The sequence below is a fragment of the Pseudonaja textilis genome, chromosome 2 (assembly GCF_049901715.1).
Source record: "Pseudonaja textilis isolate UNSWEBS1 chromosome 2, rPseTex1.2, whole genome shotgun sequence".
Classification (NCBI taxonomy): Eukaryota; Metazoa; Chordata; class Lepidosauria; order Squamata; family Elapidae; genus Pseudonaja; species Pseudonaja textilis.
Window position 1 is genome coordinate 150,188,267 of NC_141991.1, and position 27,092 is coordinate 150,215,358.

Consider the following 27,092-nt stretch of genomic DNA (forward strand, 5'->3'; position numbering starts at 1 on the left):
TTTGGGATGTACCAAAATTCTATTAAACTTGAGAAATGGGCAATGCTGTAAAATTGAAATACTTGGTTATCCAACTCCAGAAGACCAGTGGATAGGGCAGCATTTCTTCATTAAAATATCTAATTTTATTTATTGTTGATTTATAGAGGTTTTGAGAGGATAATGGTTTTATTAGGATTACCACCGGGAGAACATTGGCATAGTCACCACCGTCATCTCAATTGGCTTGGAAAGATCTGTAAACAGTGGTGGGACTCAAATAATTTAACAACTGGTTCTCTGCCCTAATGATTTTTCCAACAACCAGTTCACCAAACTGCTCAGAAACTTAACAACTGATTCTCCTGAACTGGTGTGAACTGGCTGAATTCCACCACCATCTGTAAGAATGGTGAGCTGGCAATCATGAAGCATTTCCATGCTGGACTCTGCACGCAGTTCAGAACCATGTTATGTCTGTTGGATAACACAGACTCATGTTGTTTGTTTGGGGCTCCACTGCAGTGTATTTGAAACTGGAGCAAAGCTGGTGCCTTTGCACATTGCCATGGCTCTGCTGAATATGTTGGCAACATGTTCCTCATTTGCAGGAAGGCTTGCCTCATCCCACTTCTCAGTTTCTGGGTTGATATTTTTCAATAGGAAAGATGATTTGATACATTTCTAATTTCCCCTCAAGCTTCCCTTCATTTTGCTGCTTTTGCCCCGCATGGACAAACCAATCAATACAACATGAATGAAACACATGGATGAAGTGTTATATATGCCAACAATTATGTGTGTATATGCAATTGCAAAATATTTTATTTCTCTTGTAGATGACTGGGAATAAAAGCAGCTGGGATGGATATGTGATTTTTGTTGTTGTTGTTTTGCTCTTTGATCTAAGGTTCTGATGTTGGCTACTGAAAAGTATAAATGCTGATGGAATCAGAATTAAAAGGAACCATTTTAGGGCATTGAGTCCAGTTGTCTATATAGGAACTCAATTGAAAGGTCTCAGGAGATGGTTATAGAGGCTCTTAAAGATATTGAGAGAAGGGAGGCCCATCTCCACCTCTCCATCATAGTAATTCGTTTCACTGTTTCATTGCTAAAATCATTACATTTTTCCCCATAGCATTCCTGGGGGATTTGCCTTCCTGAAAGCCATTACTTTATGCCCCGCTTTTGAGATTCTATTATGTATTTATTAAAAATTCAGTTTATCCAATTGTCAAAGCTCTCTGGACATTTACAATAAAACAATGGTAAATCGTAAAACAGTGCTGAAAAAAAAAACACCACTTGGTCATCTTCGTGTGAAATGCCTTTAAAGACTGAAAAAGACTATCTTACTTTCCTTCAATCTTCTCTTCTCTTTTTGATTTTAAGTGTGCCCAATCATCATCATCCTTGATTCCATTTCAATTAATTTGCATTGTTCCTAATGTGTTGTGACCAGAATGAAATACAAGGCGGGGTGTGACCAGTGCAGAACAAAGACCCATAGCTTTGTTGGAATTGGAAGCTACAGTTTTGCTAAAGCAATTTCAATTCTTTTTTGCAGCAGCTTTACAATACTTACATACAGTCAATCTACCCCATCCTGCATGATTCTCCTCAGACACATTATTGCAAAGTCAGATACTTCTCAGATTGTATATGGATATTTGATTCTTTTCCTAAATGAAGTGTTTAGCATCTATAACATTTAAACTTTATGGCTGTTTTCATTCAATTTTTAAAGCTATCAAGATCATTCTGGGGGGTTAGGTATCACCAAATGACTAATAGGCGATGATTAACCATTTTTGTGTTCAATGGAATGTTAGTAAGCAGTTTTGTTATGTTTTCCTCTAAGCCATTGTTTCTCAACTTTAGCTGAATTCCACAGCCAGCATGTGGGAGTTGAAGTCCATACATCTTAAAGCTGCTGAGATTGAGAAGCATTACACTTGGTTAGTATCTTGATTGCAAAGTTTCTCAGGGTAGGAGCTAAGAACCTCTTGATTACAAATAACTGTATAGCAGAATTTTGTTGTAGAATGTAGACTAGGGTGGGTCCAATAAAACTGGGCTTCAAAAATCAGATTATGTTGTTGGACATGAAATGTTTCCCAGTGGATTTGCAGGAATAATTCAAAATCCTACCTATGTGGCTCCTGGATTGCCTCCTAGGGATCTTTGGGAACATCTTTTTCACATGGAAGTAGCTTGCTCTATACTCTTTCCAGTGGAAATGCTTAATATTCCCCACATGTAGAAGATGAGAATATTTGAAACCTGAAAACAATATTTTTCTGTGCTAGTGTAGCTTCCCACTACAGTTCTAATCAGCATCTGTCTGGGAATCTTTCCATAAGAATTATGAAGATGTAGCTCTTTTGTAGAACTTTGGGGACTTAACCATGGTACTGTTAGCTGGGCTTGGATTTTGATTGGTAGGTTTGTTGACTGCTTGTAGGAATGAGTGTTTAATTCTGGTTTGATTGTACATTGGGTTTTTAATGGATTGTACATCTGAACTGATAAAGTACAGTGGTCTTCATTAAGGAAGTGTAGGAAGTTAGCACCCACACCTCTCCTAGAAAATTGAAATATCCTAGGAAATATTAAAAAGGCAGAATATTTCCCCTAAAAAGAGTAGAAACACAAGAGCAGAAACTCACTTCAGAAGCAGCAGCTCACCCCCACCTTTGTTAATGGGTGGGCCATTAAGGCCTGGGCCAGAATACTTTACATAACAAAGATCTCCAGGTAAAGCTATAGCAATTGCTCAAAAGTCCTTTCAGTGCATCATCATCCAGCAAGGCTCAACCAAGCCTGGAACTCAGGACAGCCTACAGAGTTGCCCCTCATGGCCTCATGGGAGTCTGACAACCAATTAGAAACAAGCTTCAATTCAAATCCCAACAAAGGTTATAAAACCCAGGCACTCTCAGCACCTCAGCCCTTTTTTGATCTCTTCCTTCACCTTGAAGCATGTGATCATCCTGCCTTATCACTCTGGAGCTCCAGGCCATGTGGTCCTGTCCACCATTAAACCTTCCAAACAGCCTCCATGTTTCCAGTGTCTTTTTTCCCACTTGGAACAGAACCCAGAAGGATATTTCTTCCAACAGAAGGAAGGAAGGAAGGCTGTTGGGAGTTGATTGATTATATTGCTCAAATGAATGAATATGATTACAGTTTAGAGAGGTTGCCCAGAGTTTTGCAGCTCAAATATGGTAGACCCAAATTATATAATAAGTCATCATAAGGGAGGGACTCATCTTGTGCTAAGGGAGGGCATTCCCTCTGTCCACTTCAACAGCAGAATTGGAGTTGAGGAGGTTTTGGATAAAGTGCCACTTTTCTGGTTTTATTTCCCAATTCTTCCTCCTGGTGCACTCCCCATTCTCCTCCCCACTTTATCACACATTTGTCTGATGCGAACATTCTCCCCTCCCTCTCCCTTTCCCTTTTAGCTTTGAAAAGACTAAATGCACTGCATGGCAAAACTGAGGCCTCCCAGGAAGGGAGGAGGAAGAAAGGGAAAGACTGGGGGGCAAGCAGGACTTGGCTTCCGCAAATGTGCTTGCAAAGCTGACTCCTTCCTGCTGCAGATGGGACTAGATGAGGATGAGGAGAGGATGACACTCTTAAATGCTTCTGATTTAGAAGCCAATATACTTCCTGGTCATTCCACACTGTTGCATTGTGAACATGGCACCCAAGCCATGGGTGACATGGAAAGACAATCCAGTTTCTCAGGAGAGACAAAAGGGCACAGGAAATCTTTACTCCTTCCTCCGTTTCACTCATTCAGTTCAGCCTCTCCTTTTGTTTTTAATGGAGTGAACAGCACTTCATCCATTATCGGTGTCAGCTTTTTTATTGTTGCCCCAAGACAAGATAGCAAAAGGACTGTTGGGTAAACATTGTTACATTCTTTTCACAGTCTGTCAGTTGAAAAGGATTTTATTGAGATAAAGTTATAGTTCAGCCTCCTGCCCAGTGCAGGAATTCTCCTACCATCCTTGACAGCTAGCCACCCAATTCCTAGCTGAAAATCTTCAGCAAGGAGGGTCTTCTATTTCCCAACCTGCACCCAGTCCCAATGTTTGCAGCTATTATCTACAGGCAGTGTCCCTTCTAATATTTATCTTGAAGTCTTTTCATTTCAACTGTTGGTCCTCCTTGATAGTTGCTCTCACAGGGAACGGGTTGAGACTTCCAAAATGTGTGCTAATTACCAAATTAGATGTTCTCTGTGGCACCTGGAGGGTAGAGCTGCTGAGTCTGGAGGGAAAAATGGCTTTGAGGTAAATCCTTTATAATTCTGGAACGAGGATGGAGGGACATCTTAGTTATTTTCTGGAATCTGACCCAGGATGAGCAGTTGCAATGCCTGGATTGTTTTAAAATGTTTATTAAAAGCACTCTAATTTCTCCCAAAGAATTACCACATTGTAACATGTCTTCTGGTCTCACTGTATAAATGGGGAATAGCACCCTTCCCTTGGTGTGACTGCAGGGTCCCATGTCAAACTGTAGATCCCACTGTGACCGGCTGTAAGCTGAGTGCATATATGGACCAGTTTCTGATTTCTTTCAGATAAATGATACTGCACCTCAATGGTTAGATGGCCTAAATAAATATAGATATCTCAATATAGATCTTTTTAACTTTTAAAAGATTTTGTATTCTTAAATCTTTTGTTGCCATTACAGCAGACTGGGGTCCTGTTAGGGCAAATTATCAGGGATTAGCTGTTTAGAATTAATTTTCTTTTATCTAAGTAACAGAATAATTTTCTACTTATGCATCCTGAGAAACTGGTTCACAGCAAAAGGAGAATGGATCGAATACCATAGATGGTATCTTGAAAATTGGTAGAAAAAATGCCTTTGTAATGTCTTTTTCTTTTCATTGTGATGAAAACAGGGATCTGCAGTGGAGCTTTTGAAGAGCATCAGGCTAATGCACTCTGGGATGAGAGCTATAACTGGTGCTCCAAAGGAAAGGCCAAATTAAAAAACTAGTTGGATTTCACGACAAAATCCCAGGTAACCTGTGAACTGATTGTTCAGCAATGAGACTTCAGTTTGCATTTGATGAAACCTGGAATACAAGGTATTCCAGAGGCCAAAGAACCACTCCTATATTATTCTCTGGGAGAAAAGTAATTTTTACTGACCAAATTGTTGTTGTCTCTTTTATTCATTAAACATGAAACGTAGTCAACTGAAAATTTAAAAATGTATCACAAATATCATTGACTGGCTCTGATGGTTGATATAGGTTGCTGCCAGCATCCTAGGTATCAACCAAGTATTTTCTTAAAATGTATGTTGTTCCAAGTACTGCAGTTTTTGTTCCGCTGGTGTTATTGCAGGAAGTTGCAATTTCTTGATATATTTTATAAAATTCTTGGACATGGTACCAAGTGCCCCAATACAATGGGTATCACTGTTACATGTTTCATCCATGCTGCTGCCGCTGTTGTTGTTATTATTATTATTTCCAAGGAACTTTAAAAATGGGGCAGAATCATGACATGAAAGTCTAACATGTGTCTCTATCTTGCTTCTAAGTGTACTGGAATTTTGATTTTATTATCTCAGTAAAAACTTGGACAGAAAAAAGGGTCATTCAATCAACATAACATTCAGAATCAGGAATTTCCTTCTCTGTTGGACTGAAACCTTTAACTGTGCTGTGAGCATCAGGCAAAATTGAGCAGGAGATTCTCTGCAGCTAGAAAAAACCCAATACGTGGCCTTAAAGAAACACACAGGCAGAAGCTTTTGTGAGTCACTTAAACAATTTTCAGTAAGAGATTAAACCATTTGTCTGAAATGGTATAGGTCTCCAGCTCAAGCAGGAAATTGAACTAGAAAACCTCCATGTCCCTCCCAATTCTGCTATTTTATGTTCCGTGTTCCTATTAGGTTAGCAGATCCATATGAACAGACAACCAGGAGCTAGAAATGGTGACTCAGAAATAAATTATATGCGATAAGTGTAGACAGTGGCAATTGAATTAGAGGATCTGGATAGACTTCAGGATCTTTCAAATAGCAATAGTAGCACAATTAACTGAATAATAATTCAATTAACTGAATAATGCTGACCTAGTTAACATTCACAGCCAGACAGGAAACTATGGTCTTTATTCGAGCCCAAATTGCCTTAAGGTGCCTTGTAATTAGGATGAAGTTGCTGAATGCACATGAATTTGCCCCACCTAATCATGTGGAATTCGTTTCTCTTAATTTACAGATGGATAATGTCTGTGTTAAGGAGAAAATAAGGTCCATGAACAACAACACCCACACAAGGTAAAGACTTTTTAACAAAGGTGTGATCTAAGGAACATATTTGTTTTAGGTGGAAAAAGGCTTCTGAATTTAAAAATAACTTCTGATTCAGCATGCATTTTATAGTGTGAAGATTTATGGTCTTGGCAATAGGATTGTTGCAGATTATGTCAACTGTAAGATTAGTCACTTTTCAGTTTTAAAAGTAGTACTTTAAAATACCACAACCCATCTAGTAAACTCTTGTGGTTCTGGTGTGGTCAAAATGAATACTTGTTAAATACATGTTTTCCCCCCACATGATCATGAGGATTAGAAAAAAATATTGGGACAATGAAAAACACTTTTTAGCTATGAAACACACAACCCCTATAATTTGCTTTGAGCTCAGGGCTGCTGTCATAAAAATAGATAATTTATCCCATGGGAACAAAACTCTATTTCCCTTCCCAGAATTGACAGCTTGCCTTTCTTAACAGAAAAATCAGAACTTGTGAAGTGATAAAAGAGACTCACCCAGGAAATTATTCCAGTGGCTCAAGTAGTGGCTTATCTACTTCACTATTTTCCGCAGTCCAGGGAATGAGTGCAGGAGTACATGGATGATTGACAAACACAAGATGTCATTGATAAAATATGAACGTTATGATGAGTTACTCATGCCTTGTTATTTTTGAGCTGCTGCACATGAATGCTGCTTGTGCCAGCCCTTTGAGGTAGTCCAAACAGGCAACCAAAACCAGGAGTACTAACAGTACCTTTATTATAAAGTTACAATAATCTTGCAAGTCTGAAAACATCCTTTCTCCCTTACCTTTACTTTCCAGAAAGCGAGGAAGGATCCCTTCGGAAAAGCTTTCTCCTGGGCTCAGATGTCTATTATCACTGTTGTCTAGGCTGCAGCCCTTCCTCCTGTTTCCCAAGGTTATTGTGGCAGCCCATTACACCCCCCCCTCGCACCCAAATCTACACACAGCTTCCTCCCCTCTAATATAGTGGGAACCATAATGCCACTGCAATCTCAGATTTCTAGTATTAACCTGATTATCAAAGTTTGTGGTTGGTTACATTATTACCAATACCCAATACTTTAAAAATGGGAGGGAATGCTCTATGGGCATTTTTTATTTCAATGGCTTTCATTGGGGAAAAAGCCCAGCTGTTTCTCTGAAGTTATGGATAACTAAGAAGTCCCTGGGAAAAGGTCCTAACATTTGTGTTACTATAAGTGAACCATGATGACTAGTGCCTTGTCTGTTCAAGAGGATGGCCAATAGAAAATCAGAAAAGCAGCATTGTGGAAACCGATGAGTCACTGAATCTATAATAAAGAACATTGTGCCCCAGCGTCTGAGCTCTATCAGGCACAAAGGATGGGTGAATTACTACCTACTGTGTGTGGCTGTGCACCTCAGTATTGCCACAAGAATGCTTTCAGCTTTTGGAACCGAGGTACATGGGCTCCGGTGGGTCCTTGTCAAAATGTCTGCCCCCTCCCCATTTCTTCCCCCATCAACATTGTTCAGTTGGACCTGGGGAACAAAATATTATGCTTGTCTTGTCTGTTTCTCATTTTGGCTCCTGCCATTCAAACAGGACTCAATGCCACATAAGAAGGATAAACAAAATCCGAAGAATGGCACAGGTGGCATCCAGTCACACTCTTCTTTCCAACCCACACAGAGGCACATTGTGATGCCTGACAGTCCATGGGGTAGTGAATTACAATGCAACCTCTTTGTACTGGGACAGCTGACACCAGATTCCACCAAGAAAAGGCAACAAAGATTGATGCTATGAGAAGTTTTGATAAAAATGCCGGTATTCCTGATGCAGTGCTGTGAAGGCTAGTTGAAGGGCCTAGAAAAAAGTTGCCAAACTAGTCTTTTCTTGGTGGCTGACGCTAGTGAAACATTTCTGCTAAATTTCTCCCTGTGATGGCATATTAATGATACCCACCCTTCTAAGACAGGTTTGGACAATTCTTTAAGCTCCAATAGAATTAAGACTTCTCCCAATCTTTGAGGCCACAAGAGAGGACAATCACATACCCCAGAAAACTCACAATGCCCAGTTTTTCTTTCTTAACTGTAGCTTTTTCAACAAATGCAACAACTTTAGGAGGAACGAAGGGCAGTGAACCATTCACACGGAGGAAAATGAAGAACATCCAAGAAGAATAATCCAATTAGAACGAAAGGTTAAATGAATTAAGAATGGGTTTAGGATTGCTAACTTCATTCAGAGTGATGCAGCCAGAGCTAGCTAGATGGCTAAGTGGTTCCTTAGCATTTTAACCATTTTTCATTAGTTAACTATTTAACTATTCCTTAGCCATTCTAACTATTCCTATTATTTTAGAAATCTGACATTTTCATGCCAAAGCAATAAACTTTTATTACTGTATTCAGCATCATTCTTGACAGTAGCATTGCCTTTCTATTTTACTTTCCTTATTGCCTACTGATTACTTCCCAGCATTATTGTACAATGGGTAAAGGACGCAAAGTACTTTTGCATAGTAACATCTTGGGTCATATATAGTTTTTAATGGTAAATAAGAGGATAATAATGCAATAGCTGGAAACGACACTTTGCAAGAAATGCAAACAGGTTACTCCCATTCTCTTTTTATCTGTAATATAAACCTGATTACTTTTACATGGCTTACAATTAAAAGGGCTTAACAAACTTGAGGATCCAAACTGCTGGGTTAGTGTACACACTTCTCGTTTGTGTTTAGAGGGATATCTTACAAAACTTAAAATGAGAGTTATAGGACTGCCTCAAGGCTCAGGGCAAATCCAGCCACTTGCCACTGAAAATCAGAAGGAAAGATTTACAATAAAAGGCTCAGAGAATATTGCAGTTTTATTTAGCACTTGGAAGAACCTGACTGAGGCTACCATGAAAGGGAAAATAAGACTGTTGATATTGCAACTTTATTCTCAGAAAAAAAGGGAAATGAGTGAGCAATACCCAATACCTCTCCTTCTTGGAAGAGACTGCTTATTTACACATTAATATTCTTATTTGTACCTCAAATTTCTTCCCCAAGCTCAAGGTGATTTGCAGAGGGACTTTTCTTCATTTTATCCTAGCAATTATATTGTGAGGTAAGCTGAGAGTGGATTCAACTGGATCTCCCCTAGTCTAATCTAGCATCTTATTACTGTACCACACCGACCATCGGCATTACTTCCACATACTCAAGATATTTTGAGAGGGCACAAACGAAGAAGCCGAGATTTTAAGGAAGGTAAAATTTGCATCTTAATGTAAAATAATAATATTGTTCAGGATGCACTGAGTTAATGGCTCCGTTGGATTCTGGAGTTGAAAATGGTAAAGAGAAAGTTCTGCAGGGAACTCTCAGTATAATTACCCTAAAGGAGGGGCATTATTAATCAAGTAGTTACACCAAGCAGGGAAGACATAACTTGTTCCACTACTGAAACCTGCTTGCTTTGCAATCTGTTAGTTGCCTCACCTTTGCATCCGCCGTAGGACTTTTGTAGCCCCAAATGCTTGGGTGAAATTGTATCAGTATATATATATATATATATATATTATTTATCAATAGTACCTATACAGGCTACTCCAGTTAACTCTGTTTGCCTCCCAGGTTCATCTTGCAAATGCCCATAAATCTATATTCCCTTTCCTTCATAATAGTAGTCCCAGACTTGAAGCATAGTCATCAACGAGTACACTGTTGGGGACACTTGAAAGACCAGGTTTAGCCAATCACAGAAAAAAAAAATCTATGTGGTTGCTAGGAGTTGAAAGCGATTTGATGGTACGCAATCATCAATCAGGTTAAATCTTCAGAATAAAGCAAGAGGAGAATCAATAATGCCTTTCCCAGTTCTGAGGGTCATACTGCTTTTGCATTTGGCGAGACAGCTTAGCAGAGTGGTTATGAGGTTGGACAAGGACTGGGGAGACCCATGCTCAAGTCCTGAACATGCTGGATAAATTTGGGCCAGTTGCTCTATCTCACTTTAGCTTACCTCACAGTGTCAAGCCCCAAATACCAACACATGACCAAGGAAGGTAGGTTTGCAGAGTCTCATTTATCAGGTTTAATGCCAGGGTTAGGCTACAGTCTTGGAAACCATATAACCTTTCTCACAGATTCCATCAGACAGGAACTTGCTTCAGAGATAAAGATGAAATGCCTATCAAATCCTCGACTTCTAAGTTCTGAAAACCTCCCTTTTCTTCCCTAGATTCTGAGAAAGCAAGGGTTGTTGTGGGGATAAAAACTAGAGAAGGCATGCCACCTCAAAAATACCTGGAGGGAAAAAATGGTATATCAGTGCAATGCATTAGCTGATGGTGAGAAAGTCATGTATTTGAAAGGTAGGTTTAAAACAATCTCTAAAACCAACATTAGCCTGAATTGTTTTTCAGTAGTTTATTGTGGAGACATACAATTCTTCCATAACAAATACACTCAAAGGGGAGGGGGTCTATGTTTCATGCTAAAGAACTGTGCCCCATTCCCCTCAACTACCCTCCCCACCCAGTTCCATTAATCTTTCCTTTAAGCCCAACATGGATGAAGAAAAGCAAAACAAATGCAAGTTAGTGCATACTCATCTTTGGAAACAAAAACTCACATGACCACACAGAACACTCAAGACAGACACCACAGAGGGATGTACGTGAGCTATTGGGCAGAGGGAAAAGAAAAAAGGAGGGGACTGGGAGAGAGGATAGGATGAGAAAAATATGTTGGTTAGTGCTTTTAGCTAGAAACATTACCAGTGGCTGCCATTCCTGAATACAACTGAGAAGCCTGTTTTTCCTCCTCATACCAACACAGTACTCCTATATGCATGATTCCACCTTGCTGAATTTGAGATAGGCAGGCAGGCGGGCTAGCCTTAGAAGATTCCATTGTTAAGATCCTTTAGGCTGGCTTAGAATGTTCCAAGTCTATGCCAATGCAGGCAACATGGTCCAATGTGGTTCAGAAGACTGGTTGGAATAAAGAGGAGTAATGGGCAGGAAGAGAGAAGAGAGACAAGAGAAGAGTAGAATAGAGTAGTGAAGAGAGATCTTCATGCAACTTCCTCCTCTGCCTCCTCTTCAAACTCGCCTTCTTCAGCAGTAGCATCCTGATACTGCTGGTATTCTGAGACCAGGTCATTCATGTTGCTCTCAGCCTCTGTAAACTCCATCTCATCCATGCCCTCACCCGTATACCAGTGGAGAAAGGCCTTGCGGCGGAACATGGCTGTGAATTGCTCCGAGATGCGCTTGAAGAGCTCCTGAATAGCTGTGCTGTTACCAATGAAAGTAGCTGCCATTTTAAGGCCACGGGGTGGGATATCACACACAGCTGTCTTGACATTGTTGGGGATCCATTCCACAAAGTAGCTGCTATTCTTGTTCTGAACATTCAGCATCTGCTCATCCACTTCCTTCATAGACATCCTGCCTCGGAAGACAGCTGCTACTGTCAGGTAACGCCCATGACGAGGGTCACAGGCTGCCATCATGTTTTTGGCATCAAACATCTGTTGCGTTAGCTCTGGTACAGTCAAGGCCCGGTACTGCTGGCTGCCACGACTGGTCAGAGGGGCAAAGCCAGGCATGAAGAAATGGAGGCGAGGAAAGGGAACCATGTTCACAGCCAACTTGCGAAGGTCAGCATTGAGTTGGCCAGGAAAGCGGAGGCAGGTTGTTACACCACTCATGGTAGCAGAGACCAAATGATTGAGGTCTCCATAAGTGGGAGTGGTTAGCTTGAGGGTACGGAAACAGATGTCATAGAGAGCCTCATTGTCAATGCAGTAGGTCTCATCGGTGTTCTCCACCAGTTGGTGTACCGAGAGAGTAGCATTGTAGGGTTCCACTACTGTGTCTGAAACTTTGGGTGATGGCACCACACTGAAGGTGTTCATGATACGGTCTGGATATTCCTCACGAATCTTGCTGATCAGCAGGGTACCCATCCCTGATCCAGTGCCCCCACCTAGAGAGTGGGTAAGCTGAAAACCCTGGAGACAGTCACAGCTCTCAGCTTCCTTTCTTACCACATCTAGGACAGAATCGACCAACTCGGCTCCTTCTGTATAGTGGCCTTTGGCCCAGTTGTTCCCAGCACCGCTTTGACCTGAGCAACAGGAATTGGGGAGGGGTAGGAAGAAGATAAAGGTATTTGGTTTATTGTTTGCCATTTGCAACGGTGAGTTCAATGAATGCTTTGCCATAAACATTATTTTCACTTTCTCTCCTACACTTTTTTCTTAAAGACAAGCTTCCTCAGTTGCTAGGTTACAAGAAGAATCAAATCATTTTCAGATGAGCAAAATAGAAGAGTTCTAATGTGATAGACTCAAGCCCTAGTATCCAGCTTCTAAAATTAGATTTAGGGGCAGGAATTTGGTGGGCATCAAAGAAGGTATCCACAAACATTTGAGCGCTATGTTGCGGACTTTAATCTTACTGCATCAAAATGCTTTCCACATTATGGAACATTACCGATACTCCTCTGCCATCAATCAATTCAAATTCTACATATGACGTAATCTTTTGTAGCGTGTGCAGAATGCAAGGTAGTACAGCAATAAAGGAAGGTGTTTGCTGTGTTATTTTAGTTTCTTTCTCCAGGCACACCTTATACAGAGAGTGGTTTAAATTAAGAGTTTCTTTACAGACTTAATGCTGCTGGTGGGACACAGCAATACACAGCTTGGCTTACTAGTAATGTACTCAACAACTCAATGTTTGTCTTCCTCTTTACCCCAAAGTAAAAGGGGAAAATACTTTGAACATCCACATACCAGAGCGTCAATGCATATAAAAAGCTGCATAATGTTCTGAAAGAGTCTGCAAATAATGTCTCCAAGGGCAATGCGTTGTGGAAGAGCCTAATTCACATTTGACACTGTAACTACACCACCAGTTAGTAGCAACTGTATTTCACTTAAACATCATACAAAAAGACTAGTTGTGATCTTGCCTCGCCCTACTTTTGTTCCATTTGGATTTCAATGTCACTGGACTATAGATACATAGCGACATTGATCATTGCTGGTTAAAGATATACATGTTACTAAGAGATATCCCTTACATGTGAAGTCTATTCTCCTCGAAGTCAAAACCTATGAACAGGGTCAAAAGAGAGTAATTGCTCAACACTGGAAAAAATTAAGGCTAAGATACTCATGCACATATTTAGAATAGTGGTAACAATATACAGTATATTATGTTCTCTGACAATTCCTAAATGGAGTCTTTCTCAACAGGAAGTAAAAACAAATCTGATTCAACAGCACTGAAATAATTAATTTCTAAACAATAGATGCAGAATTTGTAGCTTTTGCTATAAATCATATTTCAGATTTGTAATTAGTTGTAAATTAATAACTAATTAAACAAAAAAGAGCACGAAGAAGCATGTTAAGGGAGATAGCTGCAGTATGCAAAATTTCTGGTCTAACTTGACTGGAGAATAATTGCAGGGTAGTTCAACAATGATCCTTACCAAAGACAAAGTTATCAGGCCTGAATATCTGTCCAAAAGGTCCAGATCTTACAGAATCCATGGTTCCAGGTTCCAAGTCAACCAAAACAGCTCTTGGCACATATTTGCCACCTGGGTAGAAAAAAAACTTTAAGAATCCACCTGTTGACAATCACAAACAGCCCAACACATTTAATCTAACATGCTATGTCTGATTAAGGTGAGTAACTAACAGATTTAGAGAGAAGAAAATGGTTGGATTCATAAAAAAGGACAGAAGCGATAATGAGTTATACATGATAAACTGAACAAAACTGAAAGTCATATATGCAGTTAACAAGGTAGATATAAGGCATGACAAAAAACAAACAACAAACAAACCCAACTACCCCTTGTATCTCCACATTGTACTTTTGCTCAGCAAATAGCATGTTTCACTTAAGAACCAAAAAGAAATGCTTGTTTTATTTTTTTTTCCATTAAAACAAAACAGAATATATCTGATTTCAGGACAAAGGTGGGCAGAAAGGAGATAACAATGAACAGAATGGAGGCAGCAAAGAGAGATGTCTCTGGCACTCTGAAATTTAAGGAACCTGACCTGAGGCTTCATTGTAGTAGACGTTGATCCTTTCCAATTGTAAGTCACTGTCTCCATGGTAGGTGCCAGTGGGATCAATGCCATGTTCATCGCTGATGACTTCCCAGAACTGTAAGACAGGAAAAAGGACAAAGAATTAGTGACAGGACAAATCTTTCTGAAAACCAGACTGGTCCCGTTTTAATGTTATGGTTCTACTGCATACTTGGATAGCTTTTATGTGGGAGTGCAGTGCGACGTATTGATTTATCCAGAGGAGCTTCAACACTGGACTGGGTTCATTAGCATGGAGGGTACCATCTGGGTTTTCCAGTAAAAGTGCCAGAATCACAAAGCCCTTTTCCATGAGCCTCTAGCACAGCCTTGCAAAGCAGGCAGATATATTGCTTTACAGCTGGCGGCATTTGTCATTATGCACCTGTTGCATAGGACAGACATAGGACCAAGGGGGAGGGATAGGTTGATTGCATTGCCCCCCACTTCAGATCATTTTGCCAATCAAAGGGCACATATTGGATCTGCTATCAATTACCTCAAGCACCAACAAGGCAAAGGTATCAATTCCTCGTCACTCAATAAGCTCGCTCATCTGTCATCCTGACCTTCAAAGGTATTTGTGAAATAGAAATCATCCAGTTCCACAGAGACATCAACCAGTCATCTGATTCCACAGTACTACAGCTTTCAAACTTTCTACCTTCAGGGTACAATTTTTGAAAGGTCTAGTAGATAATCTAAGAGACACCCACTCCAGGCCATACTACATTTTGTGCAAGAAGAAATTCACTTGTGACACTCAGCTTGTCCCAAACTCCATAAATCTGACAAAACACCCACCCACACCTCATCTGTCCCCTATCTGAAAACTGCAGCTGGAAGCGATAATCTTTTAAGGAAATGAGAGGGTGAATGTAAATCTCATACAATACAGGTAGTACGCAACTTACAATGGTTCATTTAGTGACCCTTTGAAGTTACAACAGGACTGAAAAAAGTGACTTATGATCATTTTTCACACTTAACCATTGAAGTCACATGATCAAAATTCAGGTGCTTGGCAACTGACTCATGTTATTGACGGTTGCAGTATCCTGGGAATATGTGACTATCTTTTGCAACCTTCTGACAAGCAAAGTCACTAGGGAAGCCAGATTCACTTAAGAACCATGTTACTAACTTAACCAACTGCACTGATTCACTTAACAACTGTGGCAAGAAAGGTCATAAAATGGAGCAAAAGCCTCTTAACAAATGTTTCACTTATTAACATAAATTGTGGGCTCAACGTGGTCATTAAGTCTAGGACTACCTGTACTTTCTATAATCTTAAAAGCAGTTTCTCCCTCACAGCCTCCAAATGTTCAAAATGGGTTCACTGTCCTAAAGACTGCAAGGATGAACCCCCACCCACTGCAGGATCTATGCACCAACTTGTGTCTCCTCCTTTCTCTCAGGAATCTGGTGGATGACTGCAAGAATGGGATGCACAGTATACTCAAGGGATTTATTTTCATACCAGAGAAGATTTTGTTTTGACTCACACAATAGAGGACTTTTTTTTTCTATAAAAGCTTTCTTTTTCCGAGAGAGGGAGAGAGAATATGAGGGGGGGGGGAGGAGAGAGAGAGATGTTCTATATTTATAAGTGTCTTTAATATGGGATATAAAAGCTTTGTAGATGTATAAATATTTGGTTTAGCTTCTTTGTATCATAAATGAGTGGCACTTGGGAAGGTGAAGGAAACCTTTTGCAAAGCCTTCTTTTAGCCACCTTTTGCATAAGAAGAGAAAGAAAACATTTACTTTCCCAATTAAGCTTGAGGAAGAATCATCATTCAGTGGTAAGACATATTATTTGCAGACATTGCTATGTTGAATAAGGGTAGATATGGTCTCTATCTGTAGTCCTGGAGAGCCACTGACCAAATTGTTGGCAGTACTGAATTAGGCAAGTCATAAGCAAAACTGATGGATCAGAATGAATCTTGTGCCATAATATACCGAGCTAGTTGCGTTGGCTCAAGGAAGCCAACAAGTGGAAGATGAACACAATCAAACTACTATTTTTTTTAAAAAACTCACGGTGGCTTCACAGAGAGCTGTAATTTACAAACCACCACCACACTAAGCAAAAGTCAAATAAACCACATTATGAAAATATGAAGCCAGCCAATTTAAACAGAAATATAGGAAAACTTCCTTCCTCCATTGGCAGCCAAGCAAAGAGATCTGCGGAGCTCTTGAAATGTTTAAACTTTGAAGTGCTAGTATTTCCCCATTTTTGGCATATTAGCTGGGGGCCCTGTCTCCCAGCCGGAGTAGTGAATGTTGTTGCTACGAAGTACTTAAAATACTAGTTCTTATTTCAGGACCTTGTCTTAATTCTATCAGATATTCTATCACAACAGGATTTAAAACAATTTGATCTAAAGTTATTGTGATTGTACCTTAAATAAGAGGAATTCAGAATAACAACATAAAGTTGCTTGTAATACTGCACTAAATTATGTTAGCAAAGATGGCAAAAGTGACTGCTTTAATTAAAGAGAAGAATCTATCCAGGGTTTTTTTTTCTACTTGGAAACTGATCGTGTGTACCCTGTCTTATTTTTGCCAGTAGAATCTAGGAAGCCTTCCATTCAAACACGTCCATTTCCCCACACAGTAGTAGGGGGAGCTGCCACTTTTGTCTGGCCTACTTCTGGTCCTTGCAGCCCAGACAGCCTGTATAGCTGGTTCTCATCACCTTGTGCCTGCTGCAACTCAGCTTTAAATGGAATCCCTGGGTCACACTCCTATCTCTCACATTCTGCTGCAGCATGAGTGGCAGTTTCTATTTATACCATTTGCCAGGGAAAGCAGGCGGGGCTGGGGGAGGAAAGCAAGCATTTGCCGAGGGTGAAGATGCAGACACTGCGCCATGTCCCTTAAAGTCCCCCTCCGCACGCACAACCTCAGAGAAAACAACCAGAGCACTAAGCAGAAGGAAACACTGCAATTATAAATCTAGCAGATGAGCAAATGACAAGCCAAGCTCAGTCGCCTAGATTGCGGATGAGTTTGTCCATCATGAGGATGTCCATCAGGTGCTAGGGCACATGCCAGACAGCAGGGAAGGCTTAGCAGCAAGGACACTTTCCAGTTCAGCAAAACTCCTTCTCCAGTACTTCACTGCCCTTCAGGCTGAGAATTTACTGCCAGTGTTTGTTCTCATTTTTCTCCCAAAATTAGGAAGAGAAATCAGAGGTTAGGCTTTCCTGGTTGCTGATAGAGGACTCAATAGCAAAATACGAGATTGTATAGTTGACAGAGCTTTAAAGTTAAGAAGGACCGTTCATTTTGACCAAGAATACCACTTCTATTTCACAGCTTGTAGGCCAGTGGTCACATGCAAGTCAGAGAAATGAAGTCATTTTTATTATGGTGGCAATAAAAAGTCCAAGTGCAGTTTAAACTTCAGGTGCAGAGTTCAGATGCTGCCTTTGCATGTGGAGAACACACCACGTCTCATTGCTCGAAAGCGTGTGTGTGTGTGTGTGTGTGTGTGTGTGTGTGTGTGTGTCTTCAAACTTGGCAATTTTTAAGATTTATGGACTTCAATTCTCAGAATTTCTCTGCCAGCTATGCTGGCTAGAGAATTGTGGGAGTTGAAGTCCACAAGTCTTAAAATTGCCAAGTTTGGAGAGCCCCTGCTTCTACCGATACCAGCTTGGTTTTGCAGACTGGAATGTGAGGTCGGGACAAATCCCATCACCAAAAAAGTACACTGAAAATTGTACACAAGCCTTTTTAAGTTATCTGTGAAGGGAATGGGCTGCTGTGTTTTTAAACCTCACATGATTTAGCCACAAGTTAAGTATCTCTTTAAGAGAGGGACAGGGAGAAAAATTTTGTTTAGAGACCTGTCACAGCATATTCTGTGAGAGGCCTTGCAGGAAGGTAGCTGTAAAAGAGATGCACCAACCACATGTGGGACACCGGGGATGGTAGTAGCCATGTGTCCGAAAAGTCAAGGATACCTTCTGAAGCAGGAGCTCAGCTGGTAACTGTCTCTTTCCGGTGAGATACAAGTTAACAGCTTGAGGTTATTCATAGACTGATTCAACCCCAGAAGCAGCTTGCTGAGCTTTCAAAAAGTAAAATGAGCTGAGCAAATGGTGACTCATCTTACTTCAGACTGCAGGGAAGGCTTCTACAAGGAAAAGCTCGTTTGCATAGCTAATAGGCAGCCAGGAAGAAGCACCTCTTTCCCCAATATTTTATGCGAGGAGGAAGAAATACACCAATCACAATTGGTGAGCTCCCCTTTGGTGCAGTCTCAGGTGGAACTGCCCGGTTTTACCTGTTCTGTGATAGTTCGGCCTCAGCAGAAGTATTAAGGGATCATCTCCCAGGAGGACTGGTTTAGTAACAATCCAATCCCTCCATGAAGGCAGGAAGGAGAAAGATCAAGGTTCGCTTTCCCCAGATATCCATAAATCTATAACATTTGCTCTTGGTGTGAAGGATCACTTTGCTAACAAGGGTGGAGCACTTTTGTGGGGGAGGAGGAAAAGGTGTGCTGGCTTTCTGGTCAACTTCCCCTTTTCCTTAGAACTGGTTGGTTAAGTCAGCAGCTGGTGGATGCAAATTAACAGAAAGGAAGCTCAACTTTCTAGAAATGCTGGTGAAAGACCAGATTGCCTTACGAATTCCAGCACAAAAGTCCCACTGTGGCCAGGAAGAAAGTATTAGAAGGAGTTGTCAGAATTAAGACTGAAGGTAGTTCCTGTATAATGACTAACACATTTAGTGGCTATTTGTAGCTACAGTAGCGATGAAAATTTATGATCAATCTTCACCAATGAGCTTTGCAGGTATGTAAAACGAAGGAAAACTGAAGTAAGAACATAAGCACAGCCAAGGGGTCACTTGGTAACAGCCGAGTTTCCAGTCCCAACTGTGGCTGCTAAACAAGGACATCCTATATGGCATTCTAAGGCATATAGGAAAATCAGATATCAGATGCTTTTGAATGTTCCCCTCTATACCTTGCCGTTAGCTATACTGGCCAGGCTGTGGGAAGGGATCCCAAGGCAGAAGCAATTAAAACAGTTCTGAGGGGGCTTCTGGAAGGCAAAACATAATCTAAGAGGCATCCTAAAAGAAGTGTATGGCATTCAGATATGCTGCGTACCAAAGGAGGAAATGTCTTCAATAGCTGTAGTGTATGCCATGCACCAGCTTTGCATTATGTGGCATCTTACAAATGAGTTGCTGGGTTATATAATATTCCTTGTTTAGTCAGGTTCAACTCCACAACATATGTTGGGGAAGATACTGTAGCTGGGAGTTCTTCATAGTCAGCTTTATGTACCAGAGCACACAGTTGACCCTATTGCAGGCCAATTTCTTACTGGAATTAATTTTGCACAGACTCAATTAGTTACATTACACAGGTTACAATAATTAAGTGCAACGAAGTCAGTCAAGATAATACCGAGCTGGCTGGATTTGCGGCAAAATCCGTTTGCAAATGTGCCTTTTGGCAGACTTCGAGAAAAGGACGAGAGGAGCAGTTCGCGTCCGGCAGAACCCAGAGGTGCTCGCGTTGCCCCCGCCGTCTTTGCTGGGATTTCTTCAGACGAGAGGGGACGGTGGAAGCCATGTTGGCGGCCGCATTGCAGAGATCCGCCCACTCCCGCCACAGGTTCCAGGTTAGAAAATGCGGCACAAAGCAAAAAGGGTTTCTCCCAAAGGCTCCGAGCACCCAAGCCAGTCCTCCCTCTCCTCTGCCACGCCGCGCTTCCTCGCCATTCCCTAATCTCCCCACCCTGCGCTCCAGGCACATTCCGGTAGGGAGCCATTTCGGACAGGCATTCCCGAGGAGGAGGAGGCCAGGAAGAGAGGTCGGAGCGGCGACATTTCCCGCTCAGCTCCACCGCCCCATCAAGCGAATTTCGATCGCATTGCCCTCGATGCTCTCCACGCGCCTCCATTCCGACCATTAAGCTCCCGGAGGACGCGTGAACACCATTCCCTTCCTTTGTCTCTCCGATCGCACCCTGCCCGAGAGCCCAAGTATTTCTCCGGAAAGATCCCCCCGTACCAGCCGCGTTTTCCCGTCTAACCTTGGCCCCGATCTGGTTGCCGCATTGGCCGGCCTGGAGATGCACGATCTCCCTCATGGTTCGCTGATGGTTGCTTTCCAAGCACGCTTAAGCTCTACTTTCGACCTGAGGAATCCACGTCCCTCTCCGGCTTCAGCTCGTTCCGGTAATGCGTCTTAAATGGGGCCTCGCCGGGAAGGGAAGGGCTATTCTTGGAGCGACTGCGCATGGGCTGCAGTTGACTGCCAATGCCGTTGCGGCCACCCTTTTTCGCCGCCTTGCCAGGCGGTAGCGCGCTGGGCGTGCGTCTGGCGCGTCTCTCCAAGAGCCGAAGTTTTTGCCGTCTGCCCTGTTGAAGTTCAGGCCCTCTTCGGTCAACTCCTACAGGAGAAATACCCGAAGCCTTTGGGGCATCTCCGAAGACGATCTCTTCTGTTCGGCTCGGGAGTGAATGGATAGGTGTACTTAGTGGGGCGCTTAGTTTACTTGCCTGCGCGTGTTAACTGCTGCTCCTGCAGTAGGATATTTATTTTGGATCCGAGGATGAAACAGTTTCGGAGGGGATAAAAAAGCAAGGGACCTCATCTCTTGCTACAAAATGACATTTAACTCATTTGTAATGTATTTGTCGTAGCTGGAAGAAAATACGTGCCTGGATGCAAGGAGTGGTATATATAGGTCATTTGAGTGTCAGCAGCCTTAAGGAAAATCCATTTTTGAAAAAAGCCTTCCTTGGATTTACATCCAAGGATGTAAATATATATGTATAACATTATTACATATTTATTTAGATGTATATGGTCCAAGTTGCAGCAAACTATTTGAGCAATGTTTGAAAGACTGGTATCTATGCAAGGTTGGAGCATACTGCTAGCAAACAAAATAAGTGGATCCCAAATCTTGGAGGTCCCCGATTATCTTGATTAAGTTCAGTTTGAATTCACCCTGATCAGGTGTATAGCTTGCTCTATTGCAGTGTTTCTCCACTTTGGCCACTTGAAGACCTTGAGTCTTCAACTCCCAGAATTCCTCTGCCAGCCCAGCTACCCTAAGTCTATGCTGGTTGGAGAATGGTTCAAGTGACCAAAGCTAAAAAAACTTGGTTAGCCTTCTGCAGAAGAGGGATGTGAGGACAATAAATCCCCTGTATCTGTTAGATTTTTCAGCAGCTTTTGATATTGCCGGTCACAATAGATTGCTTTGTGCATTTGGGATAGGGGTTTTATTTTTATTTACTAAGATCCTTACAGAGAGTTACTTGGTTTGGCCCTGATCCCTGTGCTTTAGAGTCCACAACATTTTGTATGTGATGCTGTTTAACATCTTTACAAAGTTAGTAGGAACTTGGGCAATGAGACAATCTTAATACGTAGTTGACATTCAGGTCTGTCTTCAATAACATCACAGACAGGATGTTTAAAAGCAGTATTTGGATGCAGTGATGTATTCAAGGCAAATACATTGAGGTAGTCTCACTTCACAAGACAGAGACTATAGGGACAGGTAATTTCCAAGCATAGAAATTGGGGGACATGACCATACAGACTGATTTCATTCCGTAAGAACAGGTTATACTTCTAGGTGGCCCTAAAGTCATTTATCATTTAAGAGCCATGTGACTTGTTCTAGCCTGTTACTATGGTTCTGAAACTCTGCACTAAGGCACTGCAGCAAAATCACAGTGGTGCTAGAGAAGCAGAACAGTTAGGTGTTCTTAAGGGTGCTGGGAATTGGGAATGTTTGGGAACTCCTGGCCCATTACCATTATTCAACTGGTATTCCCGCTACAGAACACCCTTTTCTGGATTGGGATAACCTTGTTATTTTATCATGCAGTGTTTAATGGCCTTGACTAGGAGTTATCCAGGTTCTCTATGTGAATATATCCTTTTGTTTAGTTGGAAACTCCCACAATTTTGAGGATTTTTAAAAAATAAGATAAAATCTGAATTATTAGGGGAGTGCAAGAAAAAGGAATAGATTGGTACTCCCATTGTCCCCAGATCTGTTCATCTGTCCAGAATGAGCTACTTTGAACATAGAATAATAAGCGTTGGAAGGGACCTTGGAGGTCTTCTAGTCCAACCACCTGCTTGAGCAGGAGACCCTATATCATTCCAGACAAATGGTTGTCTAGTCTCTTTTTGAAAGCCTTCAGTGATGAAGCATTTACAATTTCTGAAGGCAAGCTATTCCATTGGTTGATTACTCTCATCATTAGAAAATTTCTCCTTAGTTCTAGGTTGCTTCTCTCCTTGATTAGTTTCCAACCATTGTTTCTTGTCTTGCCTTTTGGTCCTTTGGAGAACAGTAAAAGCCCCTCAAATATTGGAACAGTGTTATCATGTCCCCCCACCCCCTGATCCTTCTCTTCACTAGACTAGCCTTGGCCAGTTCCTGTAACCATTTTTCGTATGTTTTAGCCAGTGGTGGGATTCAAATAATTTAACCGGTTCGCCTGGAGTCAGATTGGCTGTCGTGGGAGGCATGGCCCATCCCCCTCCTCCAGCTCTGCTGCACATGTGGGATGAGGCTCCTGCGATGGCCAACCTGACTCTGGGCAAACAGGCTGTTAAATTACCCCGCCCCCCATTAAAGTGGATCCTGGGCATTGTGCTGCAATGGAGAAGTGGGCAACAGAACGGCCGGCACAACATAAAGGAGGAGGAGTAATGAGAAGAAAGAGGGAAAGTGGCCTGTTTCTCCATTGCAGTGCAGCGCAGCGCAGTGTCCAGGATCCCCTTTGATAGTTGGGTGGGTGGGTAATTTAACAACCAGTTTGTCCAAATCGGTGTGTTGCAGCTGAATCCCACCACTGGTTTTAGCCTCCAGTCCCTTAATCATCTTTGTTGCTCTTCTCTGCACCCTTTCCAGAGTTTTTTTTAACAATATTTTTAATTGTGGTGACCAGAGCTGGAGGCAGTATTCCAAGTGTGGTCTTACTACGGCTTTGTAAAACAGTACTATTACCTCCACCAGTACAGTACCTCTATTAATGCAGCCTGTTAAGGTAATTCCCCGTTAGGAGAATGAGTGCACACAGGGAGATGTGAGAGTGGTGAAGAATAACACACAACCAGCACACAGATACAGTGTATAGTAAAATGTAGGTTTTTACTTCTAGTAAATGGTTAAGCAAAGTTCAACAAACCGTCCAAGTCATACACGGTTATAGCAGTCAGTTTTCAGTCCAGGGATAATCCAATAACAAAGTCCAGTATCAAAAATAGTTCAGTAAAAGACTCACATCAAATCCAAGAATAATGACAATCAGCAACAGTCAATAGGGAAATGCAGGAACCAAAAACAGCAAACATCAGAACATCAACCAACTGGCAACTAGCAACACTCTGGGAAACCAGGTGTCTGGCTCTGTCTTATGGCTGTTTGAGGAACCACACCCAATTACAATTTTAGCATTCCCTTAAAGAAACAGTATTAAAATGTCTATCCTGGTTTATATATTTCCAACCCAACTGTTAGGTGACTTACATTCCTAACACAGCCTAGGATTGCGTTGGCTTTTTTGGCTTCTGCCACACACTGTAGTCTGCCAGGATTAGTTGGGCTATGGCCTTATATGTCCCTTTGCTCTCCTTCTGTAATTCAGCTAAAAATATTAACCCTCTCAGAAAAAACATTTCCTGAAATGAAATACAAATAGTCCACAACTTGTGACCACAATTGAACTCAACATTTCCATTGCTAAGCAAGACAGTTGTTAAGTGGATTTTGCCCCACTTTCCGACCTTTCTTTGCCAGTGTTGTTAATTGAATCAAAGCTGTTCTTAAGCTAGTTACACGGTAGTTAAGTGAATCTGGTTTCTCCATTGACTTTGTTTGTCAAAGGTTGATCACATGAGCCCTGCAACTATCATAGATATGGATCAGTTGCCAAGCGTCTGAATTCTGATCATGGAACCAGTGCAATGGTAGTTAAGTGTGAAAAAATGGTCATAGGTCATTATTTTCAGTGCCATTGTAACTTTGAACTGTCACTAAACGAATGGTTGTAAACTGAGGATTAGGTGTAATATTCAGCTTCCTTCAGTAAAGGGAATAACAGTGGCTTGTGGATTGCAGATGCTTGCAGCCTTTCTTCTAAAAGAAAACAGTTCCACAAAATAGCACCTCGGTCTGTATTAAGTTGGATGAACAGAATAATACTGCATACTTATGTGATACTCTGTTCAAAGGGTATTAATTACCTGAACTCACAGTATCTATTATCCATTATTATTGTATTACATGCTGGCATTAATGGAAAGCCTGATTAGAGTGATAAATAAGGAATGCTGTATAACTCATTGCCACAGTTTTATTCTTCCATGATGACAAATACTATGCAGGTGACAAGCTTGCCCAGACTTCTTCCTGGTTCAGAGGATGATGCTTCTTGAAATGTGGAGTGAAAAGTAATCATGATGGTGACAGAAGTCAGAATGAATTGGGGCTGTACATGCATATAACCGGTCCTGCTCCTTTTTAAAATTATTTATTTGTTTATATCCCACCTTACTTTTACAAAGAACTGAATATATCCAACATGTCTACCTCCATCTATTTTCCCCACAACAACCCTGTGAGATGGATTGGGCTGAGAAACTGAGTGGCCAAAATCACCACCTGGCTTTCATGGCTAAGGTGGAATTTGAACTCATGGCCTCCTGCTTACTGGCCAGTGCCTTAAAACCACTAGACCAACCTGGCTCTTGCCTCTGTTTAATTTGTGTTATTTGTGGGTGCCAATGTAATTTCTAGAAATAATTCATATTTATAGATTTGTGGGGTTATATAAGTCCCAGAAATTCCCAGATGATATGACCAGATTTGGAAAGGAATATTTACAGCAACTCAACATTGTAGTATTTAATTCCTTACTGAAATTGAGGATGGGAATAACAACCACCTTGTACATTTTCTGATTCACACAGATACTGATATTAATTTATTTCTTATAATAACCTCCTAATAAAGGGCACGAGAACCAACATCTTACTTTTTCATCTTGCTCTTTCAAACTAAATTGAATGTGACACATCTAGACCTCCCCTCAGTGGTACACAATGCATGTGTTTCGGTGCCCAAAATGGACAAGCTAAAAACATTCCTATTTCAATTTCACTTGTGTCTGTCATCTGAATTTATTCACAGTCCTGCTGAAAACAGTATATAGCAAGATAACCAACCCCCAAATGAAACAGAGCATGTAGCAATAATACTTCCATTTTAATGGTTGCTTCCAGCTACACTCAAGAGATCAGGCTTTCATCTAAAATCAGCCAGTGGAATATACTGTAGATGCATTTGTTTCTGTTCATTGGCATCCAGATACATTGTATTTTTTTTTAAAAAAAACCCAACTTTCTCCTTTTATTCAGAGGAAGAAATCAAAAGCATATGTGGATTTGTGCGTTAGTGTTAATTCTTTGGTTAGCATAAAGCAATAAGATCAGCTAGTTTTCCAATTGAAAAAGAATAATAGTTAAGGAGGCTAAACAAACGTCCTTTTAAAGATGATGCCTTGCAAATAATTTAAGATGCTTGAAAGATGCTTTTTAGCAACAGAAGCTGGAAGATCTTGCAGGGAATATCCATTTTTATTTACTAGAAAAACATGTTTATTTACTTTCCTCTAATATTTTCTGCATCCCCCTTTCCAGGACACATTTGAAGAGATTAAAAAAGGGGGGTTACATATGGTATAAACAGCCTGTAAAAAAGTTGTTGTTAGTTGCGAAGTCATGTCCAACCCATCATGACCTCATGGACAACGTTCCTCCAGGCTTTCCTGTCCCCTACCATCCCTACCATTTAAGCTCACACCGACTGCTTCAGTGACCCCACCCAGCCACCTCATTCTCTGCCGTCCCCTTCTTCTTTTGCCCTCAGCCGTTCCCAGCATTAGGCTCTTCTCCCATGAGCCCGTCTTTCTCATAAGGTGACCAAAGTATTTGAGTTTCATCTTCAGGATCTGATCTTCTAAAGAGCAGTCAAGGTAAAAAAGTATATGCTAGCATATAAGGTAACAAATACTATTATTCTATCCTTTAGGACTTCCATGGTTTTGGACCTATGTGTTTTATATTAAAAAATATTCCAAATTTGAAATGTGGGGAAGCTTCTTGGAGGAGAATGGGGAACCTCTGAAGAACACATTCCTTTATTAAGCTACATCTCTGGATACAAAGATGTGTTTTATTTGGAAAAGGAAAATATAGGAAAAACAAGGGAAAATAACAACCATGCAGAATTCAAAGGAAAATAGATATCAATATTCCTCAACTTATGATTGTAATTGAGCTCATAATTATGATTGTAAGTTGTAAAGGTTCTTAAGCAGGTCATCCATCATGTGTCTGCGCCCAATTTTATGATCTTTTGTGGCAGTTGTTAAGGAAACCTATTGTTTGCTATATTCTCTATAGTTTACAGCAAAAGCATAATAAATTGAGGTCACGTGACTGTGGAATGTTGCAAGTGGCCATAAATTAGGCCAATGTCTGAGATCTCAAATTTAGTCATTTGATTGCAGCATGGTGGTGGTGGCTAGATGTATTTTTTGTATTCATTTTTTCATTTATTTGTATCTCACCTTCATTATTTTCACAAATAATTCAAGGTAGCAAACATATCC

At 41.1% G+C, this 27,092-nt stretch overlaps 1 protein-coding gene and 1 long non-coding RNA gene across 2 annotated transcripts; one reads left to right on the top strand and one right to left on the bottom strand.

The window, feature by feature from the left end:
- The first annotated feature begins 1,851 nt into the window (after nucleotides 1-1,851).
- LOC148127164 (uncharacterized) lies at nucleotides 1,852-8,649 on the top strand. Its single transcript, XR_015742004.1, has 4 exons — nucleotides 1,852-1,940; nucleotides 4,910-5,098; nucleotides 6,248-6,306; nucleotides 6,765-8,649. It is a non-coding gene; the product is annotated as an uncharacterized LOC148127164 (long non-coding RNA).
- Nucleotides 8,650-10,690: 2,041 nt separating this feature from the next.
- On the bottom strand, nucleotides 10,691-20,725 carry TUBB4A (tubulin beta 4A class IVa). Its single transcript, XM_026711303.2, has 4 exons — nucleotides 20,477-20,725; nucleotides 14,367-14,475; nucleotides 13,787-13,897; nucleotides 10,691-12,412 (listed from the first exon to the last, which is right to left on the bottom strand). Exons 1-4 carry the CDS (start codon nucleotides 20,531-20,533, stop codon nucleotides 11,355-11,357), a joined length of 1,335 nt encoding a protein of 444 aa, XP_026567088.1. The 5' UTR covers nucleotides 20,534-20,725; the 3' UTR covers nucleotides 10,691-11,354.
- Between the last annotated feature and the right edge of the window lie 6,367 nt (nucleotides 20,726-27,092).

Bases quoted from the DNA above. Each gene is read 5' to 3' on its own strand.
- TUBB4A (XM_026711303.2), bottom strand. From the start codon at position 20,533: ATGAGGGAGATCGTGCATCTCCAGGCCGGCCAATGCGGCAACCAGATC. The intron at 14,476-20,476 runs GTTAGACGGGAA...CCTGTCTTACAG, and splicing joins GCAACCAGATCGGGGCCAAG to TTCTGGGAAGTCATCAGCGA. The intron at 12,413-13,786 runs GTAAGGATCATT...CCTGTTGCTCAG, and splicing joins GCCTGATAACTTTGTCTTTG to GTCAAAGCGGTGCTGGGAAC.